General features: G+C 38.9%; 1 protein-coding gene across 2 annotated transcripts in view; it reads right to left on the reverse strand.

The window, feature by feature from the left end:
* LOC136867475 (LIM domain transcription factor LMO4.2) overlaps positions 1-17019 on the reverse strand; it is a 1054153-nt gene that overhangs the window by 524629 nt on the left and 512505 nt on the right. Inside the window, exon 1 of one of the 2 annotated variants that reach the window (XM_067144683.2) lies at positions 58-94. The exons of the other annotated variant lie outside the window; for it this stretch is intronic. Within the exon in view, the coding sequence (XP_067000784.1) occupies positions 58-82 (25 nt within the window). The 5' untranslated portion in view covers positions 83-94. Of the gene's footprint in view, positions 1-57; positions 95-17019 lie in introns of those variants that run through there. 2 annotated transcript variants of the gene reach the window in all.

Here is a 17019-nt window from a genome sequence, read left to right on the forward strand (position 1 = left end):
GAAGTGTTATGAGATAAAAAAGATCAATCTATGTATCCGATGAGAAACAATACTCACGACAGATTTTTGAAAGTGGTTCCATTAAAGGGCCTGCTCTGGAAGGTTATCAGCGAGAAGAAGACTTTCACTTCCACCAGAACGACTAAAAATGTCACCCCGAAGTCCCAACTTGACATCGTGTGATAGCGCGTTGTGGGATTACACCAAACTAAAAAGCAACAAAAACCGTTGTGTTAGAAATGTGTAAGAAAGGGAAAGTTCAGGCACAGAAAAGATTAAAATAATATTCCCTAGACCTCGTACAGCTAATTCATTCGGGTCTGAAATGAACAGTAGTTAAGTGTATGTGTGTGTGTGCGAGAGAGAGGAAGAGAGAGAGAGAGAGAGAGAGAGATAGGAAAGTAGGAAAATAGGAAAGTGGCACAAGTACACCCCCACGAGGCCGATGAATGACATACACTGTACATCTCAAAAGCTTCAAATCCTCAAGAGGAAAGATCTCGCAGACAAACTGGTGGTCAAGGAAGGAGAAAAAGATACTAAAGATACTGGGAGCAGTCGGCGCAAAATGCGAATACAGAAGGTGAGAACCGGGAGCTCTATAATTACACGAGGATATTCACGGATATGTCCAGGAAGAGGTGCCTGACCTAGGAGGATAACACCACCAGGCAGACAAACAAGCTTCTCATACACTGCAAAAACGCCGTTACTAACACAAATGGTTAAGGATCCGAAACACCTTGGAATAACAGGAGGTGACATCAAACACCTCTCAGGATTCTGAGACAAGAGTTTGCAGGACAAACCACCATGTAAGAAAACAGGTGCTATCTGGGGCGAAGGAGACAAAGGAGTAACATTGCCCGACAATGCGCAAGTGACGGGCAGCCATCAAGCCTCGCCCCCCGAATAAAACTATAGCAGATAGCAGATTTAAATAAATAAATAAATAAATAAATAAATAAATAAATAAATAAATAAATAAATAAATAAATATGAATACATAGAAAACTTTCATTAAGTAGTACAACACCTTGGTTAGGCCAAAACTGGAACACACGAGCGTCGTGTGGAGTCCTAGGTATAAAATGCAAGTCCACCAACTTGAAAGGGTGCAAAACAAATACTTGAAATTCTTTATTTTAAGAGAACATTCGATATTCACAAATGGTTTCGTACAAAGAGCTTTTCTTAAATTTAGAAATGGAGAGTTTAGAGTATCGAAGGGACAATGATGCGGAAAAGTTCATTCATAAAATAATAAATTCGCAAACTGATAATCCTAAGTTCCTTTCCCTCGTGAATTTTCATGTGCCGCACTCGAATTCAAGATAACATTTTACCGAGTAATGGCCGTGCGGTTAGAGTCGCGCTGCTGTGAGCTTGCTTTAGGGAGGTAGTGGGTTCGAACCTCACTGTTGCAGCCTAAAAGATGATTTTCCGTGGTTTCTCATTTTCACACCAGGCAATTGCTGGGGCTATACTTTAATTAAGACTACGGCCACTTCCTTCACAGTCCTATCCCTTTCCTCTCCCATCGTCGCCATAAGACCTATCTGTGTTGGTGCGACGTAATGCAAATTGCAGGAATAAAAAATAAAAATAAATAAATATCATTTTACATTTTCAGATAAGAAAAATGGAAATTTGCACTGGAAATATCACTTTATACTATCTATAACATTGCATTTCGAAGGATTAATGCTCTGGTTTTCATTGCAAAGGTGACACTATTCCACGGGTAACATTAACAGACAACAATTACGATAAAACTCTGCATGCTCACTAAATGAAACTAAATTCGAACAACGACTTGTAAGCCTAAATCCATAATAACAGGATAGATTGGATTAGATTAACTGCATTGGATTATTACATAGAGTATACATATTTAATTCTTTATTGACATCAACTACTCATTTAATTGAGAGATGTAACTGTCCACCTTTTTCAATACAATACAATCATTCAACATTAGATCAGTAAAAACATGTTGAGCTACATAAAATGAAGGACAAGTTCATACATAATTAAGATTAATCTTAATCTGCAACGTGAAGAAGGGGGTTTTAGTCTTTTTATGCTTTTGGCAAGGTAGCAACATCTATTACCTTGGCGTTATAATGTGCGTTTTGGTGATATAAAATACACTGGAAACCTTCGAACAACTACATCTTAAATTAAATACATAAATTATAATCAACCATATTAAATGATTTATAGGCTGTGTGATTTGGTGATACTTGTCATTTGTATGTCAAAATAAAAGAGGGACTAAAATCCCCCCCCCCCCGCTCTTCATTTTGTAGATTAAGGCTAATTTTAATCATGTATTAATACCTCATCGTAAATAATCGAAGATGTCCCAAATTATGGGACGAAACATGTTCTACTATTTTTTACAAGTTTAATATTGACTTATTGTATTGTAGTGAAAAAAGGAGGACAAATATATCTTTATATTAATTGTATTAGATTAGATTTAATTGTATTAGGATAGGTAATATTAAGTAGTAATTATTTGTAATTTTTCTTTGTGTTACAAAGAATGCTGTTTCAGTTGGTATGAAATGCCTGTGCAAGCAATAAATTAAATAAAATTAAATAACAATACAGGGTGGACATTTCATGTAAATAACAAATGGCTGTTCTCTACCACGTCTTTCCTCTTACAGATATTCAATTCATTCTGTTTTATGAGAAAAAAAGGTACTGGTGAGCTTTGATGAGTTATTTCCAGTGATTACAAGCAAGCAATATGATTATGTGTAGTGTTATGGTTAGTTATAAAAGTGCGCGAGCACACATACACAATTTTCTCGATGAGTGGCCGTGTATAAGAAGTAATCTCGGCAAATGACACACCAAGTTCATCTAGTCCGCGATAACGATCCCATCGCAATGAGCACCAATCGCGGTTCATGTCACGTCACTCGCATCAATCGCTCCTCTCCCTCTGCATGCGCTGCTCTATTGGGGGAAAATCGATATATATCGACAACATTAATTTAAGTACCCATGTTGATGTTATGAAGGAATCGATCTGCATGGTAATAGTGCCATTTGTAACCACGTACACTCTCAATAGCAGCCCGCATTGTCAATAATGTTACATTCATCGCACATACTGATTCTTTAACAATGTACTATTCAAAAGCAGATTAAGGGATTTAGGGCTCTCGAATAGTAGATGTCTTCCGTTTTATGCATAAACGTTATCCTCCTGATTAACTGATCAAATGAATCTTTCATAGTTAGGTATTTATTTACTCGAGTCAGAAGCATACAATAGAACTATGAAACAGAATATACCAAAATGGGATTAAATAATATTTGCCCCGAAACGCGCGACTGCGATTGCATTTCGTTGTGCCTTGAGCAAATCCTCGTCACTGCAAGAATCAGGGCAACACGAGCAGTCTTCAACTATCCGCATTCACACAGTGGTGATACATCCACATATCCCCATTTCACTAGGTTGTCCTTAGACTTTCCAACACCTGTTCAGTGATCAACATGTGATCCAGTCCAAGTTGTGTGCGGTTGGTAAGCATGCAGGTGGATTTGTCCATGTTTGAAGATGACTTGTTCTGGCTGGCTTTCTCGGAGATGTATTTAGTGGAGAAGTTCACTATAGGAAGCTCCTCCTAAATTCGAATCTAGGCTTTGGTCGAGTGTGTCTGTGTAGTGGATGTGGCTCATTTTCTTCAACTTTTTACCTTTCGGCATTTGCGGCTACTTCCCGGCGCATATCAGGATGAGCAATTCCTGACATACAATGCATACAATATAGTTTGTCAACTGGGGTTGGCTTCAAACTTCCAGTAATTAGGCTCGCAGTTTCATTAAGGGCCACATCTACTTGCTTTGTATGGGCGGATTTATACCACACTGGGCAGGCCGTGGCAGATATCAGATCACAAACATCTTGAGAAGCGCGAGGTTCAGCATCCCCAATTACTAGCAACAAGTCTCCGAATGTTGTTACGGGCTGACACCTTGTTTAAGCAATGCCGTCGGTAGGTGAGTGACCTTTCTAAGGTACTTCCAAGGTATTTGGGTGTAAAAGAGTGCTCCTATTCGGCGCCTTTTCAAGTTCTGTCTGTTTCGAACGTGATCGTTAGGTACATCATATCATGGAGTATCTGAAAATACATTTTTGTCGGTTTCGACTCGGATAATTTATAACTCTTCGGTTCTTCAGTCCGTCGAAACTAATTTTGATTAAGAAACATATAAACTATCTGAAGATAAAAACACATGGTAACAACTTAATTAAAACATAATGAGATGCTTCGTTCTTGAAAGAACATCGTCAGGTTCTAGCTGATCACACTCAAAATGTATGAACATTTCTGTTTAAATAATGAGCAACTTGAAATATTTAACTTATCTTACTGAAGTCCTCTTCATTCAAGTATAGAATTTAAGTAAGTTATTTAAAAATAAACATTTCAGTGTGTTACGATAGAACCTGATGATGTCCTCTTAAAAACGAAACATGCGATTCTATTTTAATTAATATGTTACTTCTTCAAGTACAGTATAATACTGTTACCTTGTGTTCCCCACTTATGTAGTTTATTACTAAAAATTAGTTTCAGTAGACTGAAAATACCTAACAGTTATTAAAAACCACATGAGGCATCAAGTTCATCATCATTCAGTTACTAGTGGCACTGAAGACCAAGCCCTCTCTTAATAATTTTCCTCCTCTTTTGGTGGAGTGCTTCTCACATCGATCTCCCAGGACACCCAGTTTGTATTTTCAGACTCATCCCGGTATCATATCCTTATTCTAACTTAGTCTCAATCACAGCACAAAATATTGCCTTTTCTGACATCCTCGCCAAATGATAATCCTATGGATCCGTCTCCTTCTCAAGATGTTTGTGATCTGGTATCTGCCAATCGTCGAGGAAGTTTAAAAACGGAGTAGGTACACACAGTTGGAAGAGTGAATGAAACCGAAACTTACTTATTAGATTTAAGTATCTTAGGCTATACCATTTGCGTTTTTTACTCTTCAAATTCAAGACTATGCGCTGTTCCTAGAAATAGATAACATAGCAACATGGTTTTTAGTGAACTCAGATCCTAACATAATGATATCAAGTGAATATCTTTTTGCCTCATATTAGAATAAGTTTTCCTTCAATCTAGTTAGTAGATATAGTTATTGATTTGATATCTTTCTGTTATAGTCCAAGCTATATTTATCCCATACTATTTTCATCAATAGTAATCTTAATTAATTGTACTATTGTTATTCCCCATCTGACTTACTCCTCTTATCTCATAAACTGTAACCGGGCGAGTTGGCCGTGCGCGTGGAGGCGCGCGGCTGTGAGCTTGCATCCGGGAGATGGTAGGTTCGAATCTCACTATCGGCAGCCCTGAAAATGGTTTTCCGTGGTTTCCCATTTTCACACCAGGCAAATGCTGGGGCTGTACCTTAATTAAGGCCACGGTCGCTTCCTTCCAACTCCTAGGCCCTTCCTATCCTATCGTCGCCATAAGACCTATCTGTGTCGGCGCGACGTAAAACCCACTAGCAAAAAATAAAAAATAAAATAAACTGTAATTGATTACCGTGATATATTAAACCATTGCTGTAAAAGTCTAAACGTTGTATGTGGTTAGGTGTAAGAGAGGTCCAAGAGCCCTAACTTGGCCACTTGATAAATAAATAAATAAATAAATAAATAAATAAATAAATAAATAAATAAATAAATAAATAAATAAATAAATAAATAAATAAATCAATCAATCAATCAATCAATCAATCAATCAATCAATCAATCAATCAATCAATCAATCAATCAATCAATCAAGCAATCAATCAATCAATCAATCAATCAATAAAGAACACAATTTACTCGGGAAATCATATAAAGGAATGATTTTTTAATTTCCCTGTGGAAGCTGGTGTACATTTGAAGAATATTTTAATTACTTCAGCGGATCTGGTACACCTACCCTACATTGTTGACTATCATGACTATTTCTGGCTATTATTAATTGGTTTGCAGCCTCTAATTTTTGCGTCATAACATGAACTTTCAGTACTCTATTCAGCAGGGTGTTTTTACTGTGAAAACCTATTGGAATTCAGTGAAGTCTTACCCAACGCAAAGTGGGCCATTGGGCTTTATTGATTTAGCCCACACCTGCCCACTGTTCCATTTTTGGAACATCACTATAATTGATGAACGTTGAAAAAATGTTAGCGTTCAGCGACAGTTTTTTCAACAATACAGTGTTAACTGTGATACATTTCATTTCACTGTCCTAAAATCTTCGAGTATGTTTCATTAATAGGTGAAAAGAACGGGAAAGATAGTTCACTGCTTATGGCAGACACAATAGAGATGCTAATCAAGAAGTCTGCGGGAGGAATACAGCGTTTAACTATTGTTGAAGTGTACGCCTGCAGAGTAGTATGTACGCAATCCGCTGAAGAGAGCAGTTGGAGGAGTTGCGTTCCGGTTTTCTGTACTGTAACCCGCAACATTAAACGATCGAGTGTATTAAATGGAAGTGTAATTTTACATGGGTTAGTAAACTTTGAAGTTATTTCACTTCCGTCCGGCTCCATGGTTCAATGGTTCGCCTGCTGGCCTTTCGTCACGGGGTTCCCGGGTTCGATTCCGGTAGGTTCAGGAATTTTAACCATCATTAGTTAATTTCGCTGGCACTGGGGCTGGGTGTATATGTCGTCTTCATCGTCATTTCATCCCCATCACGACGTGCAGGTCGCCTACGGACATCAAATGGAAAGACCTGCATCTGACGAGCCGAGCTTGTCCTCGGACACTCCAGGTACTAAAAGCCATACGCCATTTCATTTCATTTATCAATACCATTCCAGCTTTTAATAAACGAGAATAGGCTTGTTCAAACATCAAAAGGTGCGGTACTCAGTTCAAAAACTACGAAATAAGGTAACTTAACCTTCTTCGACCCTTCACAGCTCTAGAAAGTAACGAGACATTGCTTTATTTTGATCTGGGTAGGCTTGCGATGAAATGGGGAGGTATTATCACTGTAGTAAGTACAAATTCACATTTAAGTCAGGTTGTTGAAATACAAACATAAACTACTGTATGTGTTTAATAGTTTCAGTTTCCACTGTGGGAGTTTTATTTATTCGTGTGTGATTCATTTCGAAGACGTGGGAGCATGCAAAAGAAAAGAAGAAAAAAAAATTTAAAAAATTATTGTATTCCAAAATGAAGCGAGTATATTTTTCGTACCTTTCTGAGAAATATGCGAAATGAAAAGGGCAGGAAATTAGAGATTCGCCATTCTGCAACACGCAGATCGTGACAAGCTCGTGGTATCCTTAGTTGCAAAGGATTGCAAAGAATACGTAATATTCTAGTAATGACGACGTATGGATGTTCAGTTATTTTGCTTGTAAGGACTGAATTAGAATAAATAACTGAAAAAATTATTCTCTCAGGTGTTTCTCTAATTATTATTATGATTATTATTATTATTATTATTATTATTATTATTATTATTATTATTATTATTATTATTATCATCATCATTATTATTATCGATAAATAAATAATAATCTCGTGTCCTTGTTCCGAGGCGGTGCACCTCTTTTTGGGCACACCTTCAAAGGACGTGACCTGCACGTACCGTTTCAACCACATAAATCTCTGTAATTACCGGGAATCGAAGCCGGGCCCTGAGTACAGCAGCTAATAGCGCTAAACGTTAATCTACGGAGGCGGATATTATTATTGATGGCACTTATTTGGCACTTATTGATTCTATTCACTCCATTACGCGTTGAAGGTAACGTGAAAACTTCAAATATTTACTATTTTGATAAATATGTATTTTCCTTCACATTTTTGGCTCACTTTCCGCCAAGCTGTGAGGTTTTAGGTCACTTTATAGCTCATTTTCGGCATTTATTAGGTTATCAAAATTAGGGCCATGCTGAGTACCAACTAACTTATGACCTGGAGTTAGTAAAACTTGCGATATACCCACCTTATCTTCTTTATCACACCATTACCGACTTTCTCCGATTTATTTTAAACACGATACCTTTAAATTGTGGTGCTGTTTCACTTGGAACCTAGTCTTTTCCTTCTGAACCAGTTCCAACTTTCCAGCAATTAGTTTGGAGCATTAATTGCCAGTTCTTGAAGAAGCTTGCTATGGTAATGAGTTACACGTCCAATATTTAATACTAACGGCCTCCAATTGGGAACTTAACTTATTGGCAATTACTTGCTAATGGAAGGAGTAGAAAGGCTTACAGATGTCCAACTACTTTAATTAACATTGAAGCTGTCTTTCTCCATCGCCATCCATTAAGCGCAATGCAATTAACAGACATAACGCAGCTCTACTACAAGCAAACAAGTAAACTGCGAAAAGGTAGACTAAGATCTACGTAAGAAATAGCGAGATCTCTGTGAGATACACTGAACATTACCATGTCAAGTCGATCGAGTCTAGCTCGGTGTTGGAGAAACCGTAGGTCGCGAACCTTACGGGATTAGTGTGTTACTATACCGGGGTTTGGATGAATATATGGAGTTATTAATCTAACACTCCCCGATTTGAATTGCACGATCGAGGGGATTACTTTTAAAGTACGCGTGGCAGCTGTGTCGAAGCTGCAGGCACAGATACCACTACCACCACCTGGCTCTGTGGATCAGTGGTAGAGCGTCGACCTCCGGAGCCTAAGGTAGCGGGTTCATACCCGGCAGTCATAGCCGAATTCCTGAACAGCGGAAGAAATATATACTGTACTACTACTGTCAGAAAATTCGGGGACTGGCACCTACAGTATAAGCAACAATTCGTTCACTCATGTACTAAAGATAGTCAACGACTTCTTGGACAGGCGCTTACAGTGTAGGCAATATAATATACAGCTATGTACGTCATGGACTGGCGGTAACAGTGTTCAAGGATCACATAGTCTTTTGACCTGTCTTTTCACATTGTGGTGATCCGGGCGATCATCTGAAACGTTTCGTTAGCGGATTTTCCTCATTTTTGGCAGAACTTGAAATTTGCGCGTTGCTCAAACTACGACATTCTCAAGTATCGATGCTGACATTCAACTACCCTTCACAACAGAGACCGTAATTCTGTTTATACTGTATGCACGCAACTACCTCTAGCTCGGACTAGCAGAAGAACTGTCCCCACAACTGCAAGCTCTCCGCTGTAGTGCACCAACATGGACACTAGACTCTACTACGTAAAAGCCGCGATATTGGCAACCTACGACTACTCTAAAGCGGTTACGCCATCCTTGAGGTAAATGTTTATAGTGCAGATATCCATTAAGGTGTAAAATCCTTCCCCTAACACACGTGGATAATTACTGAAATTTTAAGTACCGTAGTTTCTGAACTAATACATGAATGTAGAAACAATAACAATGAGCACAGTACATGCAGCACACAGGGAGATGCAAGCAATGTTGAAAAACTGCAGCAGAAATTACAATTTGGTAAGAGATGCGAATGGAGGGGAAAGTATGGCCTGGAAAATGAAGGATTTTTGGAAATACATTTTTTGTAAGCATTAGATTGGGAAAAATGACATTGATGGCTACACTTTGACCTCCGGTTGTTAGTAAAGATGTGTTAGGATTTGGGAGTTTGGTGATGTATATTGTGGAGAAGCTGGCTGGTGATATGCGAGGCCCATCACGGCGGCCCTGACTGTCCTCGCCGAGTCTTAACAAAGCAGGCGATGCGGGTTCGTTACCGTAGTTCCTCCGGGCGGTGCGGGGATTAACCTGCGACAATAGCACTCAATCAAGTCTCCCCTTGATATCGCCGCCTGCTGCACTCCTCGGATGGTTGTGGGTGGAGCTCTACAGCCAGCTAAAACGTCACATGTTAATAACTATCGTAATGGGAGTATCTGAAGTACATTCTGTACTGGGTGACAACTCTCAGGAGGCATTTCATATTAGAAAGAGTAAATGAACACCACACCAGATGCAAGCATGCGAATCCTGGCCATCTCAGAACCTGAACGATTCGGAATCCTATCATTTTGGAAAATATTAATTGGTCTCGGAGAAAATCTTTGATACTTTGTGTTATTTTTCCCGAATATAACAGAAACCGTCCAATGCGGAGACGTGCATGCGACAATAATAAATTTTAATTTTTATATTTTCAAGTAAACTAGTTTTATAGTTGAGAACATTTCTTAACAAGCAAGGTAGGGATCGCCATACATAGATAGACATAAAATTAAACAATTTCCTCAATTGTTCCGAAAGTTCAAGGGATAAATGTTTCGAAAAGATTTCAAATTGTGAGTCCTGGATAGCTTTGTCAAAGTAAAACAAACAAATTACGAAAATCTCTTCCGGCCTAAATGTAGTTTCGGAAAAGCGGCCCCAAATCGCTTGTTAATTTATTCGTGTCCTTTCTTATTCAAATCCTAGCCAAATTCACTTATTTACATAATTCATTCTGTAAAGTGCTCCTTGGTTCAATGCCCTCAGGCGTTTTTTGGTTTTTGAAAAATGTCCACACCGAATGTAGTTATAAAGGCTTAAGTGAAACAATGCATTGACTCACATTAGCGCTCCTAGTGGTGCTTAAGTGAAACAATGCATTGACTCACATTAACGCTCCTAGTGGTGCTTAAGTGAAACGATGCATTGACTCACATTAGCGTTCGTAGTTGAAGAAAAAGTCAAACTAAAAATCTAATCGACCGGACAATGATGATTAGAAAAGGATTGTGACTTTTAGGAATAAATAAATTTATTATATTGTTTGCCTAAAATTCGTAGCTCATATCCGTAGGATGTTTTCTACATTGAGTTGCTTGACTGTAGGTCTAGAAACGTGGATTTTTGAAACAGCGAGAATTTTCGAAGAAACTAGGAATATGTCATTCAGGTTAAACAAGTTTTCTTCATAGTTCAACGAGAGGATGGTCGTGTTGGGCGGTTAATCCTTTGAATGCCGTATGGACTAGGGGAGGATGTTGCCTTCCAGCATTTTCAGTTTTAACCAAGGCAGCAATAAAACAGAGAGTAGACCCTGAACTTCAGTTGCGACAGCTTATTTGTTGTACTTGTTGACTGACTGAGAAGAGACGGCACGATAAAGATTAAGTAAATCTGACTGTGCATGACGGGGACAGAATAGGTACACGGCATCTGCGGCTTGTTGAATGAAGCCACTGAACGGGTGAGTCCAGGACCTCTTGCCTCGGGAAGGTCAACTAGCCATTACGGTATTACGAGCCAGACACTGCTTCCACTTACTTGTGTAATAATAATAATAATAATAATAATAATAATAATAATAATAATAATAATAATAATAATAATAATAATAATAATAATAATAATAATAATTTCTCGCAGGAGTTCTTTTACGTGCCAGGCTGACGTATTTGAGCACCTTCAAGAACTACCGGACTGAGCCAGGATCGAACTTGCCAAGTTAGGTTCAGAAAGCCACTCCGTCCGGCAGGTGTGATTTATTCAGTGATCAATTCGTTAAGGAAGTCTCCGACATAAATATGAGTGTATTGTAAGTTATAACCATATTCTACTCATCTATTAATCTTCGTCGTTTAAAGTCAATTCAACGGAAATTTTTTGTACACATTGAAATGAAAATATTAGTATTTCAATTGATAGACGGGAGAGTAACGAAGCCTGCCCAAAAGTAACAGAACTCTTGAGAAAGAAGAAAATATCGAAGTGATTGTACACATATTTGGTAAAGTAGAGAAATTAAAATATGATTAATTGGCAGCTTGTAGAAGCCAGACAGATGAAAAAAGTTAGAATTAAGGCTGATATCAGATGCAGAGTATTTTAAGGACGAGGTATATATTTCAGCGTCCTAAATCGAGCTATACAATACGTTAAGAAGACCTACTGTAGTACACAATGTAGAGGAATGCACAGTTACAGAAAGTACTGAAGAAACTGGGGGAAGCACGGAGAAAGAAACAATGATAGGGATGCTGGAACATAAGTGGATGTTAGATTAATCCTGAATGTACTTTGAGATCTGGTGATTTTATTCATTTTAGGATACATTAATTGGAGTAATCGATGATGTAAGCACAGTAAAATATATCCATCTAAGCTACTGATACATATACATTTGCACTAATAATAACTAACCATGTTTCATGTTTCAGGAGCTCTCTCGTGTGGAGTGTTGCCGCCCTCTCAGGCGAACGCGCCACACAAACAATGAAGCTCTTCTCTGTCACTTGGCCGCCAAACAACGCTCTGCACTTTGCAGCCCAAGAGCCCGCCTTACGTTGGAGCCTTTCTCCACACTTTGAATTAAAGTACGTCTTAATCTCAATGCATATATAATAAGGACATTTGCTCTAGGGAAGTAAGAGAAATGAAATTTAAAATTTTAAAAGAGAATATGACTCTTCAGCGTTTGAAATCCTTTTAGCGGAAAAGATTTTGGACATATGGAGATGAAAACACTTCTCGGACGTAGACTTTCGTTCCTCGACAACAGCTACATGGATGTTTTTACAATTGGCTTTACGTCGCACCGGTGCAGGTAGATCTTATGGAGACGGTGGGATATGAGATAGGGAGGGGTCAGGAGTTGAACGGAGACGACCGCGGCCCTAATTAAGGTAGAGCACCAGCAACTGCCTGGTGTGAAAATGGGAAACCACGGGTACATATCCCGACAATGGGATTCGAACACACAATCCCGAGATTGTAAGCTCCCAGCTATGTGCCTCTAACCGCACGGCCAACTCGCTCGGTAGAAGAATTTGACGAGGCTTTTAGTGTTTGGGTAGAACGCGCATTTCGCCAAGTGTTTGGCAGATGAAGGAGGAGACTACCTCAAATAAATGAAATATAGTTTTCATGAAATTTCGCTTCGAAGCAAGACAAGATTTGTGCTAGATATGTGATATCGCACGCATACTATGTTAAAAAATTATGGTATATTGACTCGCGCTCTCGGTTGGTATGTTCATATCACAGACCAATACTGCACCGAGTTATTACCCACATTTCAAGTGTACTGGTTTCTATTATCTAACATTTATTGTCTACATAATATTTGTCTTTTATTTCTAGTAAGTAAATCAAAACACTGCGGCCCTTACAATAGGGAATAATATCAGGAAGGACTCTTTGGAAACAATAATAGATCGTAGTGAATGAACACAAATTTGGTGAAGTAGACAAGTTTAAATATTAGGATTTACTGGTAATTTGTAAAAATGAGACAGAGGAAGAAGTTAAAGAAAGAATTAAAGCTTGTGACAGATGAGGCTATGCAGTAGTGAAAAGTTCCAACACGAAATATATCTGAGGGTCTTAAAATGCAGAATCCATACATAACTTGACATTGTTTATGCCATAATTTTTGAACCAATAATTACAAGCACAAATTTGGTACAGCAGATGTATGTCGTTTCTCTGCGGAGTCGGGTATGAAGCGAGAGTAATCTTCGAAGTGATGGATTAAGTTCTCCATCCGACGGGCGAATCATCAACATTGTCATAATACCTCACTCCGTAAGAACACTATGGAGATGTTTGGAATTTTATCCAGGCTTTAGGCACGCAAACTAGTGATGAGAAATTGTATACCACCTCTCTTACCTTGCCGGTCAACATCCGGATGGCAAACATTTTTCGACCAACGGGACTTGAACCGGATAACCGCGGTGCCAGACCATTATAGACTTCATTCCTTAACGATAATAGCCGCTAGGTGGGAAATTTGGATAATCAGATAAATTTAAAACTGGTCCGGAAAATGGCTATACGACTGTATCGAATAAAAAGCGTAACTATCCGAACGCTAGAAAACATTGCTTGAGTGAAGGAAGTCGTTTGTCTGTACAAGTGGGAATGTTAGATTAATCCTGAGTATATTTTGAGAACAAGAGAGTTTTATATTCACCACCATTGATATCTGAAGATCATCGTTGTGTGGAAACATCTAAAAGAAACTGCATCCGTATCCTTACAAATTTGCTGTTATGAATGTGTTGACTTCTGTCGGTGGTTCCTGAGTGGAGTCAGGACTTTTGGATCCTCAGTTTTTCATTTCTTCAGATGAGACAATTTCCAGCATCTTCTGTGATGTTCATTAACAATGGTCAGTCCTATTGTAAATATTTTCTGGTACTGTTTAGTTTTGCTTAAGCGGTGTATCTCAGTGTCTCGACAATCCATATGAACCTTTACATTGCTGGTGACTTATAATGTTTGTATAATTAATAGCAGACATGTGCAAGTAACTAAAGGGGATTTTTTAGAGTAGATGAAAGTGTTGAATATGTTTTCCCCTTGCATTCATGTACAACTGTATTCGTCGCACCGTATCCCGTGCCGTTATCTAAAGTATTTCCTCGTCAATATTACTGATTCCACTCCTATTGGTCTCAAATGTAGTAGTAGTCCAGAGTGATAAACTCAGATTATCTGGAAGGCCACACAATTTTGAGATTAGGCGATCACCGAAGGAGAGTGCTACAAGATTAGACGTACGGCATGTAGGGCCATCTTGCTGGAAACAGCCTTGTGTCAGTTAGATTCGTGCAGTTGTTTCACGAATTCATTGAATTACAGTAAGTTTTCACAATAAAGAGACAATGCTGTCGTGTCATGACTGCATAAAATAGTGACTGCGAACTAAATAATAAAATATTCAACAATAGATGTTAGAGGTAACACTACGCATAGATTACCCCATAGCCACTGAGTAATACCATCGCTCTATACAAGACCTACAGTAGCAAACAGTGAAGAAGGATGGACAATAACGGGAAGGACTGAAGAAATGTTCAGAACATGTGAGAGGAAGATCGTAAGGAAGATATATGAACCAGCTCCTCATAACGGCGAACGGTGTCTAAGGATGATGTAGGAACTGAGCAGCAAATAGAATTTACACGAGAAAATGAAAATTTTGAGGAAGAACTGATTTTATCCTCGTCATTCAGCACAGTCCACTGTATCCACTGTAATATTCTGAGTACGAGCTTAAACAGTGGATTCCCAAACTTTTCCATTGTAGGCGCTGCAAATCTAACAGCCCCCCCTCCCAACATCGCTTTTACATTTTAGTATTTTTATGAAATAGTAAATAAATACTACGTAGTTTATAGATATTATTTAGATAATCATTATCAAAAAGTGCGAATCCTCCGTGGCTCAGACGGAAGTGCGCCGCCATCTCACCGTTGGGTTCCGTGGTTCAAATCCCGGTCACTCCATGTGAGATTTCTGCTAGACGAAGCGGAGTTGGGACTGGTTTTCCCTGTCATTTTTCATTCCAGAAAAACTCTCCACTATCATTTCATTTCATCTGTCAGTCACTATTCATTGTCCCAGAGGAGTGCGACAGGCTTCGGCAGCCGGCACAATTCCTATCCTTGGCGCTAGATGGGGCTTCATTCATTCCATTCCCGAGCTGATCGAATGAGCAGAAACAGCCTGTGGATTTGCAATTATCAAAAAGCATCACATTCCAATACTCTTTTAATAGTATGGGTTTACTTGAGTGCCCCTTAATTATCTTAGCTTTATGAAACCCTCCCCAGAAAAATGTTATTGAAACCGACTCAAATTATTGGACTGTATAGGATTAAACCGCCTACAAGGAAGTAAAACCTTGTCTGGAAACCGGCACTGAGGGTGGGTTAAATACGAAAATAATCAAGTTCTTTTTATAGGTTGGTTTACGTCCAAGTGACTCAGATAGGTTTTATGGCGACGACGGGATTCGAAAGAGCTAGGTTTGGGAACAAAGTGGCGATAGATTTAGTTAAGTTGTAATAAAGAAAAATCACGGAATACCAACTTCAGTGCTGCCGACAGTCGGGTTCGATCCCACTATATCCCGATTGCAAGCTCACTCGGTCTGTAAAGAATGTCATCAAGTGCCACATTTAAGTGGAATGTAAATAAACTCAATCTGTCCCTTCCTATAAGGATCCTGCATGCACTTGTTTGGACTGTTCTAGTACAGCACTCAGAAACATGGACATTAAGCAAAAGATGTGTAAAGTATGTTGAGACCTTTGAAATGCGGTGTTTCCATAGTGTCATTCAAGGTGGCAAATATGGAGGTATCACACAAAGTAAATCAGAAGAGATTTCAAAAGAAGTCTTTCTTAGTGGAACTACATCTTACGCCCTGACGCCTGATAACAATCATTGTGGAAAGACTCATTAATGCGAGGAAGACCAAGATATACATATCTCAAGCGACTCCAGGAAGATACCTGAATGACAAACTACGCAGCAAAGAAAAGGGCTACAAAAAACTGAACACCTTGGTATCATTTTGTGGCAACCGACCAGTCTGTGGACCGAATACTCGATGACGATGTGTTGTTTAACGTTCAGAGTAGAGTTCATTGATTTAAGTATTTATGTTAATTTTGACGAAAGTTTTTACTTCCTCGTAAGTTTGATCAGTCGACTCTACCATCTCACTATACGAAGAGTAGCTGAATGCAGGAATTCACGCCCCACGTGTCAATATCTACTGCATTCCAACATGTGTTATATTTAAAAAATAACGAGGAGTGGCGTATTCTCATCGCTCAAAAGATCGAAGGTAAAGAATGAATCAGACTTGCCGATTGGTCCACTGACTGAGGAGGATACTGTGTCAGGAAATGAAAGGTGGGCTAATAATACATTACTAGGGTGCGTTCATGACATATGAAAGGCTCCGTTGTATTAGGATAAGAGCGCTCTCTCTCGCTCTCTCTCTCTCTCTGCTAATCACCGGAAAGCCGTATGAATTTCAAACAGTAAAGAATACTACTGGAGTTCTTAGCGTGATGTTTCCACCACGATGATATGATATATAGGGTGCACCAAAATTTTACATCCAAATTTCACCAATGACTCCACACACACACACACACACACACACACACACACACACACACACACACACACACACACAGACAGACAGACAGAGAGAGAGAGAGAGAGAGAGAGAGAGAGAGAGAGAGAGAGAG

Source organism: Anabrus simplex, chromosome 3 (genome assembly GCF_040414725.1).
Source record: "Anabrus simplex isolate iqAnaSimp1 chromosome 3, ASM4041472v1, whole genome shotgun sequence".
Classification (NCBI taxonomy): Eukaryota; Metazoa; Arthropoda; class Insecta; order Orthoptera; family Tettigoniidae; genus Anabrus; species Anabrus simplex.